At 42.5% G+C, this 27,514-nt stretch overlaps 1 protein-coding gene across 2 annotated transcripts in view; it reads right to left on the reverse strand.

Moving 5' to 3' along the window:
• The window catches only part of LEO1 (LEO1 homolog, Paf1/RNA polymerase II complex component), a 38,992-nt gene that overhangs the window by 6,035 nt on the left and 5,443 nt on the right, over nt 1–27,514 (reverse strand). For both annotated transcript variants that reach the window (XM_008016590.3, XM_073012176.1), the window contains exons 2-11: nt 21,291–22,046; nt 17,886–17,990; nt 16,121–16,215; nt 15,372–15,517; nt 14,225–14,309; nt 10,101–10,195; nt 8,748–8,882; nt 7,796–7,931; nt 5,768–5,954; nt 3,271–3,368 (exon numbers count right to left, since the gene is read on the reverse strand). In XM_008016590.3, coding sequence (XP_008014781.3) covers nt 3,271–3,368; nt 5,768–5,954; nt 7,796–7,931; nt 8,748–8,882; nt 10,101–10,195; nt 14,225–14,309; nt 15,372–15,517; nt 16,121–16,215; nt 17,886–17,990; nt 21,291–22,046 — 1,838 coding nt within the window. The remainder of the gene's footprint in view (nt 1–3,270; nt 3,369–5,767; nt 5,955–7,795; nt 7,932–8,747; nt 8,883–10,100; nt 10,196–14,224; nt 14,310–15,371; nt 15,518–16,120; nt 16,216–17,885; nt 17,991–21,290; nt 22,047–27,514) is intronic.

Here is a 27,514-nt window from a genome sequence, read left to right on the forward strand (position 1 = left end):
GAAAAACATTAACCTACACATCCAAGAAGCTCAACAAATTGCAAGTAGAATAAATGCAAAGAGAACCACATGCAGATACATCACAGTAAAAATGCTGAAAGATAGAAAAATTCCTGAAAACAGCTAGAGAAAAATGATTGGTCCCATACAAGGGAATCTCAAGACAATAAAGAGCTGGCTTCTCATCAGAACAATGGAAGGCAGAAGGCAGAGGATGGCATATTCAAAGTGCCAAAAGAAATCACCATTAGAAAGCTCATTTTTAAATAATAATAATGGAAGCCAAAAATCTCCCGAAAGAAAATTGCTCTAAAATTGCATAACCACTGAAAATGTTTCAAGAGGATAAAATATATTTCAGATAAAGATACCAACGAAGAAAATAGGAATTTCAGCTACATAGCTTTACAAAGGTACCAGTTAGGGTAAAGGATAGAAATAAGAATTTTTTAAAAATTAGTTATAATTTTTAATTGCTAATAATCATGCTGTCTGGTACATTACTGATTTACTCCTGAATGATACTTAAGGGAAGTCCTTATCTTAGAGAGTTTAGGCGTACTTGTCAGAGAACAAACTGAAATGGTCAACAATCTGTTTCCATGTGCCTTTTAAAAATTCCAATTTCATCACACTTTGAAATAGTAATGATATCTTCATAATATAAATATGTATTTATATACTTTTATATATACTATGTGTAATTAAACTTTAATTTATACACATATGATATAAAATTTTAATTTTACAGCAACGCTTAGAGAAAAATGAAGTTCAGAAAAGCCAGATATTTAAGATAAAAGATTTCAGTAGTAGAAGCAGGAGTCAAACCTAGGTAGTCTTTTAAGACTCCAAAGCCTCTACTCTGTTAGCTCTGCTATGCTACCTTGATCTATAGATACCTGGGAAACAGGTAAGGCCATTATTTCACAGGCACAATCAACATACTCTCAACAAAGCAGTCAGTGATCCTACTAAGAGTTAAATCATATCTTCTCTCCTCTGCTGAAAACCTCCAACAAAAACCACTCAGAATAAAAAACCAAAAAAAAAAAAATCAGTCTGTCATGGTGGCTTATGCCCGTAATCCCAGCACTTTGGGAAGCTGAGGCAAGCACATTGCTTGAGTCCAGGAATTCAGGACCAGCCTGGGCAACATGCTGAAACCCTGTCTCTACAAAAAATACAAAAAAAAAAAAAAAAAGGCCTTACAAATGTTGTGAGGCCGTAGGTGATCTGGCCCCATCATATTTCTGCCCTCTCCCTCACAAGGCTCCAGCTTCAGCCTCTGTGCTTTCTTCACACATGCCAGGCAGGTTCCCACCTCAGGGCCTTTGCACTTCCTAATTCTGCATGCACCACTCTCCAGAGAGCTGAACAGTTCACTGTCACTACCTTCAGATGCTTACTCAAAGATCACCATTCCAGTGAGAGCTTCCCTGAACAGTATTTCTAAAAGTACAACATCCCAACTCCCAAGACCCCCCAGAACATTCTCTATATCCCTTTCCTGCAGAATTTGTCTCCTGACCACTTTTCACCATCTGCTCTACCATATATAGTATTTTACTTTATATAGTATTTCACTGGTATAATAAAGACTTTAAGTTTCTCAGTATCTCCACATCACCCAGTGGGGTGTTAAATACTTGCTAGGGTATTAAGAAAAAGAAAGAGGCTGGGCGTGGTGGCTCACGCCTGTAATCCCAACACTTTGAGAGGCCGAGGCGGGCAGATCATGAGATCAGGAGATCGAGACCATCCTGACTAACATGGTGAAACCCCATCTCTACTAAAAATATAAAAAATTAGCCAGGCGTGGTGGCGGGCACCTGTAGTCCCAGCTACTCGGGAGGCTGAGGCAGAATGGCATGAACCTGGGAGGCAGAGCTTGCAGTGAGCCGAGGTCATGCCACTGCGCTCCAGCCTGGGCGACAGAGCAAGGCTTAAAAAAAAAAAGAAAGAAAGAAAAAGAAAAATTCTCAGGGCCTATTGTCTTATAATATGAAAAGAATACTGTTTAAAATAATTTATTTTGTCAATAATAAATGAAAACTTATTTCAATTTATTACTCAATACAATTTCAAATACTTTCTTTCTTTCTTTTTTTTTTTTTTTGAGATGGAGTTTCACTCCTGTTGCCCAGGCTGGAGTGCAATGGCGCGATCTCAGCTCACTGCAACCTCTGCCTCCCAGGTTCAGGCAATTCCCCTGCCTCAGTCTCCTGAGGCTGTGAGTAGCTGGGATTACAGGCATGCGCCACCATGTCCTGCTAATTTGTATTTTTAGTGGAGACAAGGTTTCTCCATGTTGGTCAGGCTAGTCTGGAACTCCCAACCTCAAGTGATCCGCCTGCCTCGGCCTCCCAAAGTGCTGGGATTACAGCCGTGAACCACTGTGCCCGGCCAAATACTATTTCATCTAAATAAAAAGAAAATATGTTTTCCCAACACAAGAATGAATTCTTTTTTTTTTTTTTTTTTTTTTGAGACAGGGTCCCATTCTGTTGCCCAAGCTGGAGCGCAGTGATGCAATCATGTCTCACTGCAGCCTCAAGAATCCTCCCACCCCAACAATCCTCCCACCCCAACAGTCCTCCCACCCCAACAATCCTCCCACCCCAACAATCCTCCCACCTCAAGACTCTGGTAGCTGAGACTACAGGCACACACCACTACCCCCAGCTAATTTTTGTACTTTTTTGGAGAGATAGGGTCTCCCTATGTTGCCCAGTCTAGTCTCAAACTCCTGAGCTCAAGCGATCTGCCTGCCTAGGCCTCCCAAAATACTGGGATTACAGGCATAAGCCACCACCTCTAACCAAGAATGAATTATTTGCCTAATAAAAAAAAATACTGAGAATTTTTACAAAAAGGAGATACACCCTCTGGTCTACCACACTGAATGATCCATCACTTTCTCTTAGATGAGCCTTGGTATGTCAGGGACCTGCACCTTTTCTTCCAGGCCTTTCCATCTATCCAGAGTGACCTACCAGAGAGAGGACAGTTTGCCCAGCAAGCTTCTGATCACTCTTCAACACCCAGCAAGAAGTCTCATCCTCCATGCAGCCTTCTAAGACCTCTCTAAATACTGGTATCAGACCCTCCTCTGGAGCACTCTGTCTTGTTACTGCATTTATCTCGCTGGATTTCAGTGAAGTGTGTAGACAACTAATCTGTGCCTGCCTGATCTGTGAGCTCTTCATTCAAAGCAGTTGGCTCCTGAGTACAGGATAAACCCCTAGAATTGAATAAATTTGATCTTACCTCATCACTGGTAAGTTTCTTTGCTTTGAGTAATCTTTGAGCCTTATCTTCTTCTGATCCCTCATCACTGTCTGATGAATAGATTCTGGCTCGTTCCTCTGAAAGCAAAAGTGTAGAGTGTGAGTGACCTTTTTTTTTTTTTTTTTTTTTTTTTCCTGAGACAGGGTCTTGCTTTGAGGCCCAGGCTGGGGAGAAGTGGCATAATCATGGCTCACTGCAGCCTTGACCTCCTGGGCTCAGGTGATTCTCCTGCCTCAGCCTCCCAAGTAGGTTGGGACCACAGGTATGCACTACCTACCCATGCCCAGCTAATATTATTTTCCTTTTAGTGGAGATGAAGTCTTGCCATGTTGCACAGGCTGGTCTTGAACTCTTAGAATCAAGCAATCCTCCTTCTTCAGCCTCCTAAAATGCTGGGATTATAGGCATGAGCCACTGTGCCCAGCTGTGAGTGACTTTCGAAGACAGTGACCTATTCATTCTTAAATGTTTTCTTATAAATATCTTTAGTTCCCTCTGTATATTTCCTCCCAGGAGAACCAAATAATTTTAAAGTTTTTGATTTAAAGATAAATATAAATTTTAGATACGTTGAAATGAAGCAGACTTACCCTCTCAAAATACAAAAACCTGATCACTTTTAAAGATCAAAAAGGCTTGTGTGCAAGGTGTCTAAAGAGGCAGATACCCTACGCTTCCGAAGTCAACTATTAAAGCCTGAGACATTCTTCCACCGGTAACAGTTAATTCCAAAATGAGCTTTGAAGGTAAAGCAAGAAAGTGTTTTCCTGGTCCTGTAAAGACCATTTGTTGCCAGGCAGACCTTTCAAAGAGAGATGCAGAGGGGCGCCCACCTGCTCCACTGCCCAAGCCCAGGTGAACCTCTGGGTGGAATAAGAGCCAAGGACTTCAGACCAAGCCCCTCCCCTCAAAACCCAAAGCCTTCCCTTTGTCCCCACTCCTTGTCTATCTGATTACTGTATGGATCTGAGCACTACTAGACTCATGTGCTAGATTTTTAATCTCTGGTGACCTGAATGTTACATACCTCTCTCCCTTAAAGCATCCTTGGATGTTTAAATTTTTTATTTAATTTTTGTGTGGTTTATTTCTACACAATTGAATCTTTTTCTATGGGAAATCAGCATTGACAAAAAAGAAAGGGTCTCTGTACTGTGGCCCCCAAATAAATAATAGGTAGGTAATATGTAACAGGTCACCAGACCAAATGCAGTCACTACAAGAAAAGGAGAAATGAGTTTCATGGGAGAGTCAGAGAAAAATAAATTTGGGTATTTTAAAAATTTACTTGTTATATGCCAGGCTCTAGGCTAAGTACTTTAAATATATTATATCATGTAATCCTCAAAACAACCTTATGTTCTAACTACCATTATTAATAGGTTGTATTTGTCATGATGAGGCAACAGAAGTTAAGGGAGACTATGTAACTCTTCAGAAGTTACACAACTAAAAAGTGGCAGGACTGAGATGAGAGTGGGCAGGGTCAGGAGGTCAGCCAGGTCTTCTTCGTTCGTTTTTCAGCATGTCTTCTTGCTACTGGCTTGGGGGAACCCCTGGGTAAGAACCAGGTGGGACAGATGTGTCTCAGAAGTCAGATGACCTTGGTTTAAGAACTGACCACTTAGCAACTACATGCCTTTGGGCAAGTTATTCAACCTCTCAAAGTCTCAGTTTCTGCAATAAGAACAAGGAAATAAGAGCAACTAGATCATAATGTTGTTATGAGGATCAAATAGGATGCATGTCAAGTGTTGAGCATCTGCCTAAAATTCAGTATGTGTGGAAAAAACGGTAACCATCAGAAATCACTGATACTTGCGAAAGGAAGAAATATGCTTCTAAGAGAAATGTAGAAGAAGAATGAAAGAAAATATCACATAATTTCGGAATCGTTTAATTTCTTGATTCCCAATTAGGTAATAAAAAAAAGCTTACAGAAGTTCCAATATAATTGACAGATTCTCAAGTCAGAAAGCAGAAGCTCAAGGGATAAAACCCAAAGTGGGAACAACAGCAGTTCCTACCTTTCAAGCTCATCTGAATGAACTAAGATCACTCATGACAACCGGTTCTTTAAAAATGTCCTGGCCAGGCACAGTGGCTCACGCCTGTAATCCCAGCACTTTGGGAGGCCAAAGCAGGCAGATCATTTGAGGTCAGGAGTTTGAGACCAGCCTGGTCAATGGTGAAACCCTGTCTCTACTGAAAATACAAAAATTAGCCGGGTGTGGTGGTGCACACCTGTAATCCCAGCTACTCGGGAGGCTGAGGCAGGAGAATCACTTGAACCCGGGAGGCAGAGGATGCAGTGAGCCGAGATCACGCCACTGCACTACAGCCTGAATGACGGAGCAAGACTCTGTCTCGAAAGAAAAAAAAAAGGTCCATTGACTTGGCAGTCAGATTACATCCAATGCCAGGATAAAGTCCAGAATCCTGAAATGATGAAATGTAATTTCCACACACGACTCACCTCGAATGCCCCCTTTATATCGGTTTTTAATGGCAGCCAAGCTGATGGACTCCTCGCCTTCCTCCTCCTCATCATATCGATCAGGTTCCAGGTAACTGGCACTCAGCCCCCGCTGGTGCTGTTTCTCTCTCATTCGGCGCTGCTGAGATTCCCTACGTATGGAAGCCCTCAAACGTTCTTCTTCTTTCTGTAAAGAAGCAAATAACCTCTTTAACCTAAAAAGGAGCTACTTTTGTGCCCACTTGAACCCACTTTTATCACAAACAGCATGTAATGTCTGGTCAAGATAACAGCTGTCCCGTGTGTGTTCCCCATCACACCTCTGTGCCTCCACAGGGACCCTCTGGTTTGGTTTGCAGGAGCGAAGGCAACACAAGGGTAAAGCAGCAGAAGGGAGCCCTGACACTAACCGGCCCAACTGGCATTGGCACAGGTGTGTCCTTGGGAGCCGTGCTGGTGTCCTGTGCTGCCACTTAACCCGGAGGGAAGCAACCCGCCTGAGAAACCCCATCCATGCCCAGCAGACACCTCAACTGACTCCCTGGAGCAGCAGTGGCTGTTCCTGTTCATCCCTGAACCACAGACACCTGATCTGTCCCAGCTCTACCAAACTCCCAGAGTTCCAGATATTCTGGTCCCAGCCCCTCAGCCCCTCAACCCAGACAGCTCCTCACGGCTCCTGATGACAGGCTGGGGAGCGTCCTAAAGCCACAAGGCAGAGCTTTCATTTCTTTTGCACTGCCTGGCATTCTGTATCTTGATGTTAAACCAGGTTGGGGGTAGGGGTGGTGTTCGAGTAGGTTTCAGGGATATTCTGGGATTTCTTTGAAGGTCTTCCTCATCCAATTGCTCTGTATTATCATACACAAGTCCACATCTATTGCTAGAAATTCTGTGAAACAGATTGTTTTAAGTAATATGTGGCTATACGGAGGTTAGAGTAAAAATCACTGTCAGTAGTACAGGGACTAAGAACAAACTAGCTGACTCCTTGTCTACATTTTCACAGGAGCTGGGGACATGGAGGAGGGTGTAGGGGGATGCTTAAAGTGGTTCAAGAGCTCCTCCAGTAATGCTGAGGCTAGAATCTGCAGGTTCCTCCAACTCCCTTAGCCTGTACAGAAAAGGTGGGGAAACGGAACAAGCCCAGCTCCAAAGCAAATGCCCCTATATACCACTGGGTTAGGTACTGCTATGAAATCTGGTTTAATCTGCCTCGATGAACAAATATAGGATGGAGGAAAAAGTAAGGGCTCAGAGCCAAACCTTCAGCAGAGCCTGACCATAAGATTAGTAAGAAAGGCCCTGAGACAACTGGACTGTCTTAGCCTCACCATGCCCTGCTTCACTAAACAATATAATCACAAAGGCAGGTTGGGCAAAGGCCAAAATCTAGTAGGGATTAGAGAAGATGGAGAGGAGAAATGATGAGCCTGTACCATTGCATCTGGCTTCTCAAATCCAGTGCTGCAGGAAAGGCCAATGGCCAATATGAGCACATGCTCTATCAATTAGGTGCAACGCCCCAAATAAACTTGTGCCTAATTAACAGCTGGGCCACATTTGAAAATATACCAGGTAGAATGTTACAAACTGACCTTAAAAACTGATAAGCTCGTCTTATTCTTTACCAGAGTCTCCTTTAGTCACTCTCTCATTCAAACTCCTGGTCTATTCTCTATTTTACACTACTCTCTAGTATCTCCACGGACTTCTGACATGGATTCTAAACCACACATAGAAGACTTAATGATCTTTGAACTTATACATGAAAATTCAGATATTTCAATCACTGGTTTGTTGCTGAACTCTCAGGGCCTGGTGAAGAGAGAACTTGAGCCCTGTGTCTGTTTTACTGTCATCGCCGCATCACGCATTGTTTGGCGAATGCTGAGGAAATGAATCCAGCTCCCTATTCATGTCGGTTGGAAGAGGAAAAAGTGGGCCAATAAGAGATGAAGAACAAGCATTTGGCGAAATACTTTCCTAATTAACAAAGAATCCCAGGATAAGGCTTAGCAAACATACCTTAATCATTTCTGTGCGTTGGCATTCAGGATCACGACCAGCCATTGGCAAGATTCTAATCTTCTGTGTCTTTGAACACCTATCTGCAAGCGACAGAGTCATCTTTCTATGTGTGGCACTGTCCGTAGAGTGAGGTCTGCCAGGAAATAAACGAAGAGCGTCTCACTGTTTACCAAATACATTTGTGAGCCAGTGATACCCACGTCACAGAAGAGCCCAGTGACCATTTCCTAGTCACCTGAACAAACAGGCAGGGACACTCGACTGAATATACCAGGTGGAAGATTGTGAGTTTCTTCATTCTGTGGCTCACTGAGACATTCTTACTCCACAAATGAAAAACAGAAGGTTGGAGTAAAAAAGACTGTATGGTATGATCACCTTCTAGAAGCAATAAATGGATAAGCTCAAGCAACATTAATTAGATACTACAGGTTGGTGCAAAAGTAATTACGGCTTTTGCCATTACTTTTAATTAGTATTCATATAGTTAATATAACTATCCTATTTTATAGATTTAGGAAACTGAGGCAAAAAGAGATTGAGAAAGTGGCACAAGGTCACACAAGTGGAATCGGAATTCAAATATGAGCCTAACTGATTCCAAAGCCTGTACGTTGACCTTTACAATTTCAAAAAGCTACAACATAACCAGTATTGTTGTGCCCCCTCTAAAGATAAGCGTTACCCAAGGCAGTTATAATAGCCACTGGAATTAAATACATTGACATTCTCTTGTAAGTCTGGTTAGCATGACCTGGTTCCCTAAGAAATAGCAACTTTCAGTGTATTTGACAAAATAACCTTTGAACCATCAGAACTATGCACAAGATCTTGGTTCTTGCTGAATCATACCGTGGGGTTACATCAGTCAGGTGGCAGGCATTACAGAAACATCTATGTTTCACTGCTTTTATCATAAAAAATCATACATAATAATAATAACAGTTACCTGAAGGTGAGTTTCGTTTTAAAGACTGCTTGTCCCTGTAGACCAGTACCTTGTCTTATAAAAAGATGATTGTGGTCGCCCTGCAGTGGGGCTTTGTACACATCAAACACTTCATTGCCTAAATGCAGGGACATGCTGGAAAGAAGAAACATTTCATATACTAAAGTCATAAAGCTTTCACTCAACCATCTTACTTCACTTAAAGGTGATTCAGGCTGGACATGGTGGCCCAAACATGTAATCCCAGCACTTTGGGAGACTGAGGCGGATGGGATCACGAGGTCAGGAGTTTGAGACCAGGCTGGCCAACATGGTGAAACCCTGTCTCTGCTAAAAATACAAAAATCAGCTGGGCGTGGTGGCATACACCTGTAGTCCCAGCTCTCGGGAGGCTGAGGCAGGAGAACTGCTTGAACCCAGGAAGTGGAGTTGCAGTAAGGCAAGATTGTGCCACTGCACTCCAGCCTGGGTGATAAGACAAGACTCAGGAAAAAACAAAACAAAACAGGTGATTCAACTGCTGCTCTCTCTCTTTAAATAGAATTCAGAAGGAAAGAAAATAAGAAGTCATAATGAGAAAAACTGACTGACTACAAAGAAGTAACACATGCTGGGACATTTACCAGGCTCTACTACAGTCCCGGTGAAGGGCAATTTTTCTAAAATGTCAATTTGTGGCCGGGCACAGTGGTTGACGCCTGTAATCCCAGCACTTTGGGAGGTGGAGGATCGCTTGAGCCCAGGAGTTTAAGACCAGCCTAAGCAACATATGGAGAACTGTGTCTACGAAGTGTTTTTTTGTTTTTTTTTTGTGAGACGGCATCTTGCTCTATTGCCTAGGCTGGAATGCAGTGGTGCGATCTCAGCTCACTGCAACCTCCGCCTCCTGGGTTCAAGGAATTCTCTGCCTCAGCCTCCTGAGAGTACCTGGGATTACAGGCATCTGCCACCACACCCAGCTCATTTTTAGTAGAGACGGGGTTTCACCATCTTGACCAGGCTGGTCTTGAACTCCTGACCTCGTGATCCACCCGCCTTGGCCTCCCAAAGTGCTGGGATTACAGGCGTGAGCCACTGTGCGCAGGCTTTTTGTTTTTTTTTTCCCCATAATCCATGCAGGGTGGTGCACACCAGGCAGTCCCAGCTACTTGGGAGGTGGAAGGATCACTTAGGACGAGGAGTTTGAGGCTCCACTGAGCTATTATCATGTCACTGCACTCCAACATGGGCAACAGAGTGAGACCCCATTTCTAAAACTAATAATAATAAATTTAAAAATAAAAAGTATTTCAAAACTTGATCCCTCTGACCCATTCTGGGTATGTCAATACTCTTCAGACATTTTGTGCTCACCTTCCATCTGACCACTTGACTATCCGAGCATTGCTTTCTTTAATTTCATTTCCTTCTTCGTCCCGGCGTATCCTCCATCTTATAGTATTTTCTACCTGTTTCACAGCACAAGTACTTTAGAGAATTACAGTTTAAATGATTCTATGCATCTTTTTTTTCCTCAAGAGGCACGTAATCACAGAATAAGCATACAGAGGTGACAGATGTATGTGTGGCAGGAAAATGAACAACACTGAAACCCTCTTAATCACCTAGAGATATTGGATAAATTAAAAGCAGGGGAAAAAATATGCTTAAGTGAATTTCTGAACTCCCAGTTATCAGAATCATAGAGAAAGCTTAGAGCATTTGAGCAGATGGCAGATACTAAATGTACAGTAACCCCGAGATATGCTAAGACACAGTAAGAATTACAAGGGACAGGCGATAAAACTTGAGTCCATGTGAGGCAGAAATTTTGAATTGAAACCCCTATATGAAGCAGGTTCTCTCACAGAGCTAAAAACTCTAGAAAAATGAGACCAAAAACTCTGCCTATTGACACAAAGAGAAAAATTTCCCATATATGAGCAAGGATAAATAAGTGCCCTATGAAAATTAAAATCCCAGATTTCAATAGTTTTAGAGCCTATCTTACCTGCATGGTGGGGAAACACCTGACAGAGTTGGCAAATGAAAACCACTGTTACTGAAATTAACGTCAGTGGGACCTCCAGGAAAACACAGCATGCTAAACGCATGCCGTCTATCACTGCTGCCTCCTGGAAACCCACTAAAATGACAATGAAGAGTCAAAACAGGACAGACAAGGATAGAAGGAATGAGAATGAAGCTGGCAACAGACAGACAGAAGCCAACAATGTGAAAACTGTCAATGCCAAGACCGTGCTTCCCTCTGCCTGTTCCCCCAGTGTCAATCCTAAACACAGCTGCTCCCAGTCCCAAGGAGATCGTCTGCATCTCCACTCCCTTAGTTGCAAATGTCTGTGCAACTGGGTCCTCATGATTCCCCCTTCCGGTTTTTCCTCTTTCCCTATTTATTCCTCACAAATAGCTATAAAGTATGCTGACCGAATAACTCCGTAATATTCATGAATTAAATATGACGTCATACCTGAAATTTGTTTCAGAATAGTCTGGGGAAGCTGGGGTGGGGAATATGGAGATGACAAAAGATTGTTAACTTGACGGCTGTTGAAGTGGGTCATGGGCACATGAGAGAGTTCATTATACTGTTCTTAATACATTGGCGTATGTTTGAAATTTTCCTTAGTAAGGAATGAAAACAAAATAATCTGTCACTATTCCTGTCTTCTCTCTCATACAATAGGTTGGCCACATATAAATACACAAATACGCCAGGCACGGGGCTCACACCTGTAATCCCAACACTTCGGGAGGCCGAGGCAGGCGGATCACCTGAAGTCAGGAGTTCAAGACCTGCCTGGCCAACATGGTGAAACCCCATCTCTGCTAAAAATACACAAAAATTACCCGGGTGTGGTGGCACGTGCCTGTAATTCCAGCTACTCGGGAGGCTGAGGCTGGAGAATCGCTTGAACCCGGGAGGCGGAGGTTGCAGTGAGCCAAGATTGCGCCACGGCACTCCAGCCTGGGCGACGACAGAGCAAGACTCAATCTCAAAAACAAAACAAAACAAAACAAAAAAACGAATAGGCCATTATTAATCGAGAAGCCATTCTAAAAAAATGCTTCCTATTATATAAAGTGATTCAAATAGTAATTTTTCTATAATAGGACATATTGCTAGGTCCTAATCTATCGGGATGAAGGACACATAATAGTATTTCTGAAGACAGGGGAACCTCAGAGAGGTACATAAGCTGTACCTGGTTCCATGGTTTCTTGTTCTTAAAGAATTAACTACAACATGCTTTAAGACTGGTCAGCCTATTCTTAAACATCACTCAAGAAAATAAGGGTCCAGGGTTATTTTCTATCACACATCAAGGTTTTAAGACAACAGTTTATGTTAAACACCAATATTTTATAGTCTGATGCACTGAAATTTTAGGGTGAAATACATATTTATAAATTTTTTTGGGGGGGGAGACAGGGTCTTGCTGTGCCACACAGGCTGGAATGCAATGGCACAATCACAGCTCACTGCAGCCTCAAACTCCTGGGCTCAAGCAATCCTCCCACCTCAGCCTCCTGGAGTAGCTGTGACTACAGGCACGCACCATCTCTGCCGGCTAATTTTTTTTATTTTTAGTAGAAACAAGGTCTTTCTCTTGTTCCAGTCTTGCTCAGGCTGGTCTCAAACTCCTGGGCCAGTCTTCTCGCCTCGGCCTCCCAAGGTACTGGGGTTACAGATATGAGGCACCATGTCCAGCCTTATTCACGAAGTTTGATACCCATACTAGCATCTGGTATCACATGGTCTAAAAATATAATAGATATATTGATACAAGCCTAAATCAATACATCCACATGTCCCAAGAAAATAATATTAACAGATGGGCTAATAAACAGAGATGAGTAGATGGGTGGTAGAGGGAGGACAGGGAAAAAAAAAAAACCGTGTAAGCACTATATCTGTTGACTGTGTGATCCTGAACAAATTCTTGGCATCTGTTTATCTCAATTTTCTTCTTTGATTTGCATTTCCATTAAGAGGAATAGTGAAGTCTACTGAAAAGTTTTTGGATAGAAACCATCTTATACCAAGGTTATTTAGGTAGTTGTTAATCCACCACATTGAAGAGATGGTACTATTAAAAATATAAAAATTCAGCACCTAAAAAATGCCAGACTATCCCTTTCTAACAATTTAATACTATTTAAGGTACCAAGACTGGGTGTGGTGGCTCACACCTGTAATCCCAGCACTTTGGGAGGCCAAGGTGGGTGGATCATCTGAGGTCAGGAGTTCAAGGCCAACCTGGCCAACATCGTGAAACCCCGTCTGTACTAAAAACACAAAAATTAGCTGGGCATGGTGGTGCACCTATAATCTCAGCTACTTGGGAGGCTGAGGCAGGAGAATCACTTGAACCCAGGAGGCAGAGGTTGCAGTGAGCTGAGATTGTGCCACTGCACTCTAGCCTGGGCGACAGAGCGAGACTCCATCTCAAAAAATATATATATATACCCACTGGAAAATAAGAAATTTATGGGAAATCCTTCAGATTTAAGAACTGAAAATGCATAATTCCAGTTTCAGTATCATGCATTCAACCACCTCTTGTTCCCTGGTACAACTCAATTCTAAAATGTCTGCTTGGCCAAGTGCAGTAGCGATCACACCTGTAATCCCAGCAACTTGGAAGGTCAAGGCGGGAGGATCACTTGAGCTCAGAAGTTCAAGATAAACCTGCGCAACACAGCTAAGACCTCATCTCTATGGGAAAAAGAAAAACAAAAGCTGGGCATGGTGGCATGTTTTCGGTAGTCCCAGCTACTCAGGAGGCTGAGATGGGAAGATCACTTGAACCCAGGACATTGAGGCTGCCAAGAGCTGTGTTTGTGCCGCTGTGCTCCAGCCTGAATGACAGAGTAAGACCATGTCTCAAAATAAAAAGATGAAACTTCTACTCAACCTACAGCCTCCTTACTTAAAAGATTAGAGGCCCTCCTTGGATAGTGTGACCAGATGGTATGAGGTATCAAAGAGAAGCATTAATGGGAATTTAGTACAATAAAATTTTCTCCTAATAGTCAACAAAAGCAATCAAAAGAACACAGCCATATAGTGAAGTGTTAGGTGAAAAAATCACTTTCTTTTTTTTTTTTTTTTTGAGACGGAGTCTCACTGTCTCCCAGGCTGGAATGCAGTGGCTGGATTTCGGCTCACTGCAAGCTCCACCTCCCGGGTTCACACCATTCTCCTGCCTCAGCCTCCCGAGTAGCACAGGCACCCGCCACCATGCCCGGCTAATCTTTCGTATTTTTAAGAGACGGGGTTTCACCGTGTTAGCCAAGATGGTCTCAATCTCCTGACCTTGTGATCCGCCCACCTCGGCCTCCCAAAGTGCTGGGATTACAGGCTTGAGCCACCGCGCCCGGCCTAAAGAAATCACTTTCAAAAGCTCAAGTTTCAAGTTAGTTCTCCAGGTTTTACTTTATAAAAGAAAAAAAAAGGAGAAAGCATGAAATGGTACCTTTAATTTTAACCTGGTTCTACCTTCTTCATCCAGCATTTCTTCATCTTCAAATTCATCTTCATAATACTGAGGATCAAAAGGTCTACAAATTGTTTTCCAAATAAACTATTAATCATATTTTATAAAGAATATTACTGCTAGGTAATAACATCTCTATTAATAAATACCATTATATCAAAAAACCATAATATAATTTAAAAAATCATAATGATCAATATCTTCATGCTTAACTTCAAAGAAGTAGTAATTTTACTTTTTTCTTTTTTTGGAGATGAGTTTTGCTCTTGTTGCCCAGGCTGCAGTGCAATGGCACGATCTCGGCTCACTGCAACCTCCACCTCCCGGGTTCAAGCGATTCTCCTGCCTCAGCCTCCCGAGTAGCTGGGATTACAGGAATGTGCCACCATGCCTGGCTAATTTTGTACTTTTAGTAGAGACAGGGTGTTTCTCCATGTTGGTCAGGCTGGTCTCAAACTCCCGACCTCAGGTGATCCACCACCTCGGCCTCCCAAAGTGCTGGGATTACAGGCGTAAACCACCATGCCCAGCCAATAATTTTACTTCTTAAAACTTGTTGTTAATACATATTGGTTGAAATAAAGTACAAGCAAGGGTAAATATTCAAAATATCCTTTCTTCTTATTATGTAATTCTGCCAAAGAATAGGCAACATATACTCTAGTTTTCCACATCATCGTGCCTGTGGAAAAAAAAATTTTTAAAGCACAAGAGTTTGAATAAACTTAGTAAATAATACCCATCAAACACTGTCTAATTGTCCAAAACCATTACCTTTTCTAGACCAACAATAGTTGCTACAGTGGACACTGGCATTTCTCTAGCAAATTTCATCACTTTCAATTTCAGCCTTTTCAAGGTTGTACTACTTAAAAAAAGATCTTGAAGACCTGTGGTGTCTGTTAATTCATAAGAAAGTATCAAACTGCTCAAAACAGTTATAGCATTAAAAGCCTCCCCTACCAATACATATTTTTTCTATCTCAGGATGTGGTTGACTAATTTTTTCAGATACATGATCAATTTTCCATTTTTGTGATTTGTAAACTCAATGCGAAGTAAGAAAAATAAACATTCTATGTATTTCTATTCAACATCCTGAAAAAATTTTAATGGATTTCCTTACCTGGGCTCTACACTGAGAAAGTTGGGCAATTTAACAAAATATAAGTCGTTTCCTAAATCAGTGTTTACTTTGGGTATTTCTACTTCTATTCTGGTCTCAGGAATTGGCTCCTCTTCCTGTTGATCCTGAGGCAATCCATTTTCATCCTAGTGAAAGAATCAGAAGTTTGGAGCTTGATGGGACCTTAGAAATGGCTTCCTTCATCCTCCACATTATTCTTTAATTACTCTGGGGTGCAAGAAACATAATTAGATATCACTTTAAGACTAAAGAAGCCCCCAGTCCCCATCCAAACCCACCCACACACAAAATGGGAAACAAGATCAATTTGGATACCTCAGTTCAAGAAACTATCTCCTTTATGATAAATCTATCTTCCAAATACTCATCAACAAAAGTGTGAAATTAACACTTTAATATGAAGTCACTCTATCAATTAAAACCAGAGAAGATTATCAACACAGCAGACACTTCTTGGCATGACCAAGAAAAACATTCAAGTCAATGGTTCTCAAATCACAAGTCCTCACAGTTCAGTCCCCTAAGGCATGACACCAACCTCGTGTTTGGCAATTATTTCCATTCTCCTTATAACCAAGAGTTCCCTACATAATGAAGAAAGTCATCTGTTCATTGTATTTTTGTACTAGAATTCGGTTATCAACTTGCTTTCTTAGAATAAAGGAGACTCTTCACCTTTGAAACTTTATACTTGGCCTTGAATAAGTTCATGTTAGTAATTGACTTACAACAGGCTGTCCTGGAGTAGGCGGTTTGTCTTCTCCATCACTCCCTGAAGAGATATCATCTGCACCTCCAAACAGATCCATGGTTCCCCCATTATCTTCAATGCAGAAGGAAAAAGGCATTAGTGTTACTATCTGTAACTAAGGTTCTTCACAGCTCATCACTTCAGCACATTCCCAAGGTTTAATGGACCAGCATCAGAAAACCACCCAAAACATAATGCTGAGCCTGGCTCTCAAAAGACCCAAAAAGACAGTATGGGGAGAGGGAAGGGGGCAAATCTAGTGAAAGGCAAGCTGCACAGGAGGCACTTATTTCTCCTTTCATTTTCACTATCCTTGTTCTCCCACCTTCCTTTATTCCCCAGGAGCCCAAATGTTTCCTACAGTCTAGATGCTCAAAGCTGGGGCTGAAGCACTCCACAGACACCTATTTTCCGTACATCTATTCCAGATTCAAAATTACAGTCCAGGCACAGTGGTTCACGCCTGTAATCCCAGCACTTTGGGAGGCCCGGGCAGGTGGATCACTTGAGGTCAGGAGTTTGAGACCAGCCTGACCAACATGGTAAAACCCCATCTCTACTAAAAATACAAAAATTAGCCGGGCGTGGTGATGGGTGCGTGTAATCCCAGCTACTTGGGAGGCTGAGGCAGGAAAAAGGAAGCTGCCACACCTGGCTGGTAGAACTACTTTCATCCTTCCAACTTACAATACCAGGTGGTGGTGGTGGTGGTGGTGGTGGTGGTGGTGGTGGTGGTGGTGGTAGGTGGTGGTGTTGCTGTTGTTGTTTTGAGACAGAGTCTCACTCTTGTTGCTCAGGCTGGAGTGTAGTGGTGTGACCTCGGCTCACTGCAACCTCCGCCTCCCAAGTACAAGCGATTCTCGTGCCTCAGCCTCCCGAGTAGCTGGGACTACAGATGCATACCACCTCGCCCCGCTAATGTTCTGTATTTTTAGTACAGACAGGGTTTCACCATGTTGGCCAGGCTGGTCTTGAACTCCTGGCCTCAAGTGATCCACCCACCTTGGCCTCCCAAAGTGCTGGGATTATAGGCGTGAGCCACCACACCTGGCCAACACTGGGTTTTTATGAGCTCTTCATCTAACTCACAGCTCAAAGAATCAGTTTTTTCATCTGCTAAGAACTTAGGAACAAAACACTGAGACTGTCATTATTCAAACTGAAGAATGGACATTGTAACCTCCACCCCAATAAGAAGGTCAGCCCCCTAATAATGAATTCACTCTAACTATAAACGGACTGGGCGCAGTGATTCACACCTGTAATCCCAGCACTTTGGGAGGCTGAGGTGGGTGGAACACTTGAGATCAGGAGTTCGAGACCAACCTGGCCAACACAGTGAAACCCCATCTCTACTAAAAATACAAAACATTTAGCCAGGCATGGTGGTACGTTCCTGTAATTCCAGCTACTCAGGAGGCTGAGGGAGGAGAATTGCTTGAACCCAGTTACAGTAAGCTGAGCTTGTGCCACTGCACTCCAGCTTGGGTAACAGAGCGCGACCCTGTCTCAGAAAAAAAAAAACAAAAACTACAAAGAAGCAGGTTCTTATTCAACTAATTAAGCATGAGCAGCTTCTCATAGCTATATAACTTCTCCGGGTACACTGAGTGTATCCACACTCTTTTCTGTGGGTCTTGTGATCTGAGATAAACACACTCAGGGTTAGAAATGCACTACAATTAAATGCAGAAAGGTATGGAAATATACATATATATATAAAATAATAATAATAGGGGTACCTTTTGGCACCTCAGCGTCGCTATCCACTTCTGAATCAGATGCAATTGCATTCTTGCGTTTCATTCGTAAAACTTCATCTTCACTATCACTGCCTCTTGCGGATTCTATAAGGGTAGAATTAGAAGTTCTGCATAATCAGTCACCTTAGTTGAATTTTGTGTTTTAAAAGCAATATTGGAGATAAACAAATTGTGATACACCCACACAATGGACTACTACTCAGCAATAAACAGGAATGAACTACTGATACATGTAACCAACTGGATGAATCAAAAATGCTATATGCCAAGTTAAAGAAGCCAATCTGAAAGACTACATATTTACCGTATGACTCTATTTATATGACATTTTCAAAAAGCCAAAAGTATAGTGACAGAAAAGACACCAGTAGGTGCCAGGGTTTAGGGATAGCAGAAAGATGTGACTCAAACCGGATAGCATAAGGGAGTTTTTCAGGGTAACATCTATTCTGTATCCTGATTGTGATGGTGGTTATACAAATCTATAGATATGTTAACATGAATTAGAGCTGTACATGAAGAACTCCCCCCCCCCCCCCGCCAAAAAAAGAAAATCAACTCTAGTGTGTGTTGATTTAAAAAACAGAATTCTTAAAATAAATACTGGTGCCAGGCGTGGTGGCTCACTCCTGTAATCCCAACAATTTGGGAAGCCAAGGTGGGTGGATCACTTGAGGTCAGGAGTTCAAGACCAGCCTGGCCAACATGGTGAAACCCATCTCTACTACAAATACAAAAATTAGCCGGGTGTGGTGGCGGGCACCTGTAGTCCCAGCTACTCAGGAGGCTGAGGCAGGAGAATCGCTTGAATATGGGAGACGGACGTTGCAGTGAGCCAAGATCTCACCATTGCACTCCAGCCTGGGCGATAGTGTGAGACTCTGTCTCAAATAAATAAATAAATAAATACTGGCTTCTGCAAATAGAAAAACTTGGTAGAAATGAGAAAAGTAGCACTAAAACTTATTATCAAATTTACATAAGACAAATTTCAGAGAAAAAAACGTAAAAATATTAGAAAGGAACTGACATATATATCATTATTTCTAGAAGGTCCAATTGTTTACGTAAAAACTTCACAAAAATCAATGGAACCACTGTTGAACTAGTAAGAGATAAGCACGATGACCAGCTACAAGGTTCCCTACTATGACCCTGCCCTTGACTTGGTCTGCTAGTATTTGGGATGTAGTACACAAGCCTTAAAGATTCTTTCTGATAACAGTAAAAACCACCCTACTTTTGGCCGGGCATGGTGGCTCTTGCCTGTAATCCCAGCACTTTGGGAGGCCAAGGTGGGCAGATCACCTGAGGTCAGGAGTTTGAGACCAAGCAGACCAACATGGTGAAACCTCCTACTACAAATACAAAAATTAGTTGAGTGTGGTGGTGCATGCTTGTAATCCCAGCTACTCAGGAGGCTAAGGCAGAAGAATTGCTTGAACCCAGGAGGTGGAGGTTGCAGTGAGCCAAGAACGTGCCACTGCACTGTAGCCTGGGTGACAGAGACTCCGTCTCAAAAAAAAAATGATGAGTGGCCGGGCGCGGTGGCTCACGCCTGTAATCCCAGCACTGTGAGAGGCTGAGGCAGGCGGATCATGAGGTCAGGAGATCGAGACCATCCTGGCTAACACGGTGAAACCCCATCTCTACTAAAAACACAAAAAATTAGCCGGGCATGGTGGCAGGCGCCTGTAGTCCTAGCTACTCATGAGGCTGAGGCAGAAGAATGGCGTGAACCTGGGAGGTGGAGCTTGCAGCGAGCCGAGATGGCGCCACTGCACTCCCAGGCTAGGCTGGGCGACAGAGAGAGACTCCGTCTCAAAAAAAAAAAGAAAAGAAAAAAAAAAAAGGATGAGTTCATGTCCTTTGCAGGGACATGAAGGACATGGATGAAGCTGGAAACCATCATTCTCAGCAAACTATCACAAGGACAGAAAACCGAACACCGCATGTTCTCACTCATAGGTGGGAACTGAACAATGAGAACACTTGGACACAGGGTGGGGAACATCACACACCAGGGCCTGTCGGGGCGTTGGGGGCTGGGGGAGGGATACCATTAGGAGATATACCTAATGTAAATGACGAGTTGATGGGTGCAGCAAACCAACATGGCACATGTATACCTATGTAACAAACCTGCACGTTGTGCACATGCACCCTAGAACTTAAAGTATTAAAAAAAAAAAAAAAAAAAGCCTCTACTCTGATTTAATTATTCAAAACTTACTGCAGTCCCATAGTCTACACAGATCTGTATTCATCTCTGGAAATATGCTGCCCTCCTCTTCTAGTAACACCAAGATGTGGTTTTTGAATGCTGTCCTGTGAGGTGTGTGTTAGATGTTATTTAAGCTAAGAAGATAGGATCAAAATATAATTAATATAATCAATCACCTATGGAAATGAAGCAATCCAGGTATCACTTCAGGAAGACTTCAACTCAATTAAGGTAACTTTTATATAATACAAAGAAATATGATCTCTAATTTTTTATACATTCTATATGAAGAATGTGTTAACTTGAGCAGAATAGTCTAAATGGCAATGATAAAAGCAGGGTCCAGGACCACAGTTCAGGTGTATGCCTCCTGTAGTCTTTGGGAATGAGTGCTCTAATCCTAGCTCGTCTCTGTAGGGTGAGGATACGCACATCAATCTGTCTTGGCTCAGTGACACTGTCCACTAAGATCACCCAGCCATGTTTGTACTTTCTACATATTATACTCCCCAGGCAACCTCCTGATTATCATAATTTGGCATCCACTGTATATTTGCCCCTGGGGAAACATATGATGATAAGGGAGAAATAACTGAGCCTCTTGAAACAATTTTGCAATTCGAGTTTATATATTAATATCTTGTAAATTTGACTAGTTTGAGTAAACTCCTTAGAGCTTGACCATCTCTGGATGATCAAATTTTGGATCTCAAAAAGCTGAACGGCAGCAATGGTGCCCACATCTCAGTACAGCTGCTCTGTGGGGACACTTCAATGGGATTGTTTTTTCCCCAGGCTAATCTATTCTCTCACATGAGGCATGCTCTTCAGTTATCCACAGAAACAGAACCAACTTAACTCATTATATAGCTCTTCTTACACCATATCCGTCTCTCTAAGACTCAATTTTAAGTCCTCTTTAAATTGTTTTTCCCCAGACCCATCAATGAACAAATGGAAGGGAAAGCAGTAAGAAAGAATAAGTAGATTAGAAAGATTTAAAAGAAGCAAAATGTATTCTAGAGTTAGAAAAGTTTGAAAGGGAGGGACAGAAGAGAAAAAACAGGGTAACAAAGATGGGAATGAAAGATGACTAAATGGGTCCCTGTTGTAGCTGAATGCTTCTTTCTGAGCCATTCTGGTTCTCATAAACGTATTACCTGATTTATGGTCCTGTTCCTCTTCATCATCTGAATGCCTGTGTTCTTCATCTGAGGCCTGTGGCCTTTCATCATCAGAATTTTGCATTTTCTCCTCATCAGACAGCTGTGGTTGTTCTTCATCCTCAGAATTCTGTTTCTCATCATCATTATCAGAAGCTACCGGCCGTTCATCATCAGAATTAGCCTTTTCCTCCTCAGAGAGCTGCTGTCTCTCATCATCAGAAAGCTGAGGCCTCTCCTCATCATCTGTGTTCTGCATTTTCTCATCATCGTCAGAATTCTGCAGCTTATCTTCATCAGATCCTTGTGCCCTCTCCTCATCATCAGAATTTTGTATCTTTTCGTCATCTGACTGGTCACTTTTATCTTCTCTGCCCCATTTTTCATCATCTGAATGTGCTTTTTCAGAGCCTTCTGCTTCTGAGTGATGGCTCCCTCCATCAGATCTGTGACCATCGTCTTCATCGTCATTAGGGGCTTCTGATCCACTGTGCTGATCTACATCTGAGGGGTCATTGTCCTCGTGGTCGGAACGCTCAGAAGCTTCTGATCTATTGTCTGATCTTTCAGAGTGATTATCACTACCACTATGATGTGAAGCTCCCTCGTCCTCACTGTCATCTCCAAACAGTTCCTTATTACTTGGTTGTCCTGAATCACCTCTTTCATCCTGATCACTTTCACTTCCAGAGGCATTACTGCCAGAGGCAGCATTCTCTTGATCAGAATCTGAGTCAGATCCAGAATCAGAATCTATGGGATCATATAAACATAGGATAACATCAACAAAAAAAGGCAGAGTAAGGCAGTCCCAAAGTCCATCCCAACATAAAAGCAATAAAGAAACTGGCAAAAAACTGTTAGAACTAACATTCTAAGGCTGAGTGCGGTGGCTCACGCCTGTAATCCCAGCACTTTGGAAGGCCGAGGTGGGCAGATCACCTGAGGTCAGGAGTTCGAGATCAGCCTGACAAACATGGCGAAACCTCATCTCTACTAAAAATACAAAAATTAGCCGGGCGTGGTTGTGCACACCTGTAATCCCAACTACTCGGGAGGCTGAGACAGGAGAATCACTTGAACCCTGGAGGCGGAAGATGCAGTGCCACTGTACTACAGCCTGGGCAACAGAGTGAGACTCCGTCTCAAAAAAAAAAAAAAAAGAAAAGAAAAGAAAAAGAAAAGGAAAAATACAATAACTAAAATCAAAGAAGTCACTAGAGGGGCTCAACCAAAGATTTGAACAGGAAAAAGAAAGAATTGGTAAACTTGAAGATACGTCAACTTGACTGTCCAGTCTGAGAAACAGAAAGAAAAAAGACTAAAGAGAAATGAACAGAACCTAAAAAAAGCTTTATGGGACACCTTAAGTTATACCATTGTATGCATAATGGAGTCTCAGAAGAAGAGAAATGGGCAGAAAAAATTGTTAAATAAATAATAGCTGAGGCCAGGCACGGTGGTTCACACCTATAATCCCAGCACTTTGGGAGGCCAAGGTAGGCAGATCACTTGAGGTCAGGAGTTCAAGACCAGCCTCGCCAACATGGTAAAACCCCATCTCTACTAAAAATACAAAAGTTAGTTGGGTATGGTGGTGCAAGCCTGTAATCCCAGCTACTTGAGAGGCTGAAGCAGGAAAATCGCTTGAATCTGGGAGGTGGAGGTTGCAGTGAGTCAAGACCACACCGCTGCACTCCAGCCTGAGTGATAGAGCAAGACTCTGTCTCAAAAAAATAAATAAATAAACAATAGCTGAAAACCTCCCAAATTTATGAAAAATATAAATCTACACATCCAATAAGTTCAACAAATGACAAATAGGATAAAGTTAAAGAGGTTCACACCTAGATACACTGTTATCAAACTGTCAAAGACAAAAAAACAATTCCAAAAGCAGCAAAAGAGAAGCAGTTCATCCGATATGAGGAATCCTCAATAAGAGTAACAGCTTATTTTTCATCAGAAACCAAGGAAACCCAGAGGCAACCATAAGAGGACACATTCAAAGTGCTAAAAAACTGTCAACCAAGAATTTTATATTCAGTACAATTATGCTTCAAAAACTAAGGTGATATGAAAGACAAAAGAAAACATAAATTGGACTTCCACAAAATGAAAAACTTTTGTGTAGCAAAGGACGTTATTAAGAAAGTAGGCCCAAGGCAGTGGCTCATGCCTGTAATCCCAACACTCTGGGAGGCCAAGCTGGCCAGATCACCTGAAGTCAGGAGTTTGAGATCAGCCAGGCCAACATGGTGAAACCCTGTCTCTACTAAAAATACAAAAATTAGCCAGGCATGGTGGTGCACGCCTGTAGTCCCAGCTACTTGGGAGCCTGAGGCTGAAGCAGAAGAATTACTTGAACCTGGAAGGTGGAGGTTGCAGCGAGCCGAGATCACGCCACTGCATTCCAGCCTGGGCGACAGAGTGAGACTCCATCTCAAAAAAAAAAAAAACAACCTACAGAATGGAAGAAAATATTTGCAAACCAGGTATCTGATAAGTGTCTATTACCCAAAATATACCAAGAACATTTATAACTCAACAATAGAACCAATTTTTTTGTGTTTTTTGTTTGTTTTCTTGGAGATTGAGTCTCTCTGTATCCTTCAGGCTGGAGTACAGTGGTCAATCTTGTTTCGCTGCAACCTCTGCCTCCCTCAAGCGATTCTCCTGCCTCAGCTCCCGAGTTTATGGGCACACGCCACCACACCTGGCTAATTTCTTTTGCATTTTTAGTAGAGATGGGGTTTCACCATGTTGGCCAGGCTGGTCTCGAACTCCTGACCTCAGGTGATCCACCCACTTCAGCCTCCCAAAGTGCTGGGATTACAGGAGTGAGCCACCGCACCCGGCCTAAAACCAATTTTTTTAAAACAGACAGAGGACTTGAATAGACATTTCTCCAAACAAAGTTACACAAATGGCCAATAAGTATATGAAAAGATGTTCAACGGTCGGACGCAGTGGCTCACACCTGTAATCCCAGCACTGTGAGAGGCCGAGTCAGGCGGATCACCTAAGGTCAGGAGTTTGAGACCAGCCTGGCCAAAATGGCAAAACCTCATGTCTACTAAAAATACAAAATTAGCAGGGTGTGGTGGCAGGCGCCTGTAATCCCAGCTATTCGGGAGGCTAAGGGAGGAGAATCGCTTGAACCCGGGAGGCTAAGGCAGGAGAATCGCTTGAACCTAGCACTTTGAGAGGCCCAGGCAGGCAGATCACCTGAGGTCAGGAGTTTGGGACCAGCCTGGCCAACATGACAAAACCCTATCTCTAATTAAAATACAAAAATTAGCAGGGCATGGTGGCGGGTGCCTGTAATCCCAGCTACTCGGCGGCAGACTGAGACTCTGTCAAAAAAAAAAAAAAAAAAAAAAGATGTTCAACATCATTAGCCTTCAGGAAAGTGTAAACTGAAACCACAATGAGACACCACTTGATAACATCAAGGATGGCTATTTTAGAAAGAAATAAAAACTTAAAATAACTGTTGGCAAAGATGTGGGGAAAGGGAACCCTGGTGCATTGCTGGTGGTAATGTAAAATGGCTCAACCACTATGGAAAACAGTTTGGCTGCTCCTCAAAATATTAAAGATTTACCATATGACTCTGCACTCCTATATAATACCCTCCTCCCAAAATTAAAAACAGGCACCCAAACATGTACATGAATTTATTGGTTTATTTTTTTGGAGACAGAGTCTCACTTTATCACCCAGGTTGAAGTAAAGTGGCACAATCTAAGCTCACTTCCAACCTCTGTCTCCCGGGTTCAAGTGATTCTCATGCCTCAGCCTCCTGAGTGCCTGGGACTACAGGCAAGTACCACCACACCTGGCTAACATTTTGTATTTTTAGTAGAGACAGGGTTTCACCATGTTGCCCAGGCTGGTCTTCAACTCCTGAGCTCAGGCAAATCCGCCTGCCTGAACCAAGAATGTTTACAGTAGCACAATTCAAACAACCCAAAGTCCATCAACAGATAAATAGATTAACAAATTTAGGATATATACATTCAATGGAATATCATTAAGTCATTAAAAATGAATGAAGTACTGATAAAAGCTACACTGCCTTGAAGACATTATGCTAAGTAAAAGAAGCCAGATACAAAAGACCACAATGCATGATTCAATTTGTATGAAATTCCCAGAACAGAGAAGTACAGAAACAATAGCAGACAGGGGTTGGAGGAAGGAGCATATGGGGAGTAAGTGCTTTATGAGCACAGTGTTTTATTTGGGGGTGATGAAAATAACAACTAGATATATGTTGTTTACAAGAGACTCACTTTAGAACCAAATACACAAACAGGTTGAAAGCAAAAGGACAGAAAGATATTACATGTAAACAGTAACCAAAAGAGAGCTGTAGTAGGTATACTAATATCAGACAAAACAGATTTTATAACAGAAATTGTTACAAAAGACAAAGGATCATTAAATCCATCATGAAGATATAATAATTATAAACACATATGCACCTAAAAACAAAACCAAGAGAATTGAAGGGAAACATAGACAATTCAACATAATAGTCAGAGACTTCAATGATGGATAGAACTGGCCAGGCATGATGGCTCACGCCTGTAATCCCAGCACTTTGGGAGGCCAAAGTGGTCAGATCACTTGAGGTTAGGAGTTCAAGACTAGCATGGCCAATATGGTGAACCTCGTCTCTACTAAAAATACGAAAATTAAGCAGGTGTGGTGGCACGCACCTATTGTAATCCCAGCTACTAGGGAGGCTGAGGCAGAAGAATCACTTGAACCTGGGAGGCGGAGGTTGCAGTGAGCCAAGATCACGCCACTGCACTCCAGCCTGGGTGACAGAGCAAGACCCTGTCTCAAAAAAATAAAATAATGGATAGAACTGCTAGATTAAAGATCAATAAACACAGGACTTGAGCAACACTATAAACCAATTAGACATAACAGACAATCAGCAGGACGCTGCATCCAACAATAGCATCTTCCCAAGTGCATATGGAACATTCTCCAGGATAGACCATGCTAGGATACAAAACAAGTCTCAAACATTTTGAAAAACTGAAATCATACAAAATACATTCTCTGACCACAAGTGAATTAAAATTAGAAATCAGTAACAAAAAGAAATCTGAAAAATTCATAAACTTGGGGAAATTAAACAACACACTTTAAAACAACTAAGGACTCATAGAAATCACATGGAGGGCCAGGTGCAGTGGCTCACACCTATAATCCCAGCACTTTGGGAGGCTGAAGGGGTCAGATTGCCTGAGTCTAGCAGTTTGAGACCAGTCTGGGCAAAATGGCAAAACCCCATCTTTACTAAAAATACCATAAAAAAAGAAAGAAAAAGAAAAAGAGAAGAAAACACATAGCCAGGCACAGTGGCATGCACTTGTAGTCCCAGCTACTCAGGAGGCTGAGGTGGGAGAATCACTTAAGCCAGGAAGGTTGAGGCTTCAGTGTGCCAAGATCGCGCCATTGCACTCCAGCCTGAGCAACCAGAGAAAGACTCTGTCTCAAAAAATAAAAAAATAAAGAAATTGCAAAGAAAATTAGGAAATATTTTGAGACAAATAAAAATGAAAACACAGGCCAGGCACGGTGGCTCATGCCTGTAATCCCAGCACTTTGGGAGGCCGAGACAGGTGGATACAATGAGGTTAGGAGTTTGAGACCAGCATGGCCAGCATGGTTAAGCCCCAGTCTCTACTAAAAAACAAAAAAATTAGCTGGGTGTGGTGGCACATGCCTGTGGTCCCAGCTACTCAGGAGGCTGAGACACGAGAGTCACTTGAACCTGGGAGGTAGAGGTTGCAGTGAGCCAAGATGGTGCCACTGCACTCCAGCCTGGGGGACAAGAGCGAGACTTCATCCCAAAAAAAAAAAAAAAAAGAAAGAAAGAAAACACAGCATACCAATACGTAAGGAAACATGTTCTGTGCTCCCAGAGGTTGAGGGGAAAAAACTTAAGGATACAATGAAAACAGTCCTCAAGGTGCTCAAAAAAATTAGGCTGGGCATGGTGGCTCATGCCTGTAATCCCAGTGCACTTTGGGAGGCTGAGATAGGTGGATCACAAGGTCAGGAGTCCGGGACCAGCCTCGCCGACATAGTGAAATCCCATCTCTACAAAAAATACAAAAATTAGCCGGGTGTAGTGGCACATGCCTGTAGTCCCAGCTACTCAGGAGGCTGAGGCGGGAGAATTGCTTGAACCCAGG

Source organism: Chlorocebus sabaeus, chromosome 26, assembly GCF_047675955.1.
Source record: "Chlorocebus sabaeus isolate Y175 chromosome 26, mChlSab1.0.hap1, whole genome shotgun sequence".
NCBI lineage: Eukaryota > Metazoa > Chordata > Mammalia > Primates > Cercopithecidae > Chlorocebus > Chlorocebus sabaeus.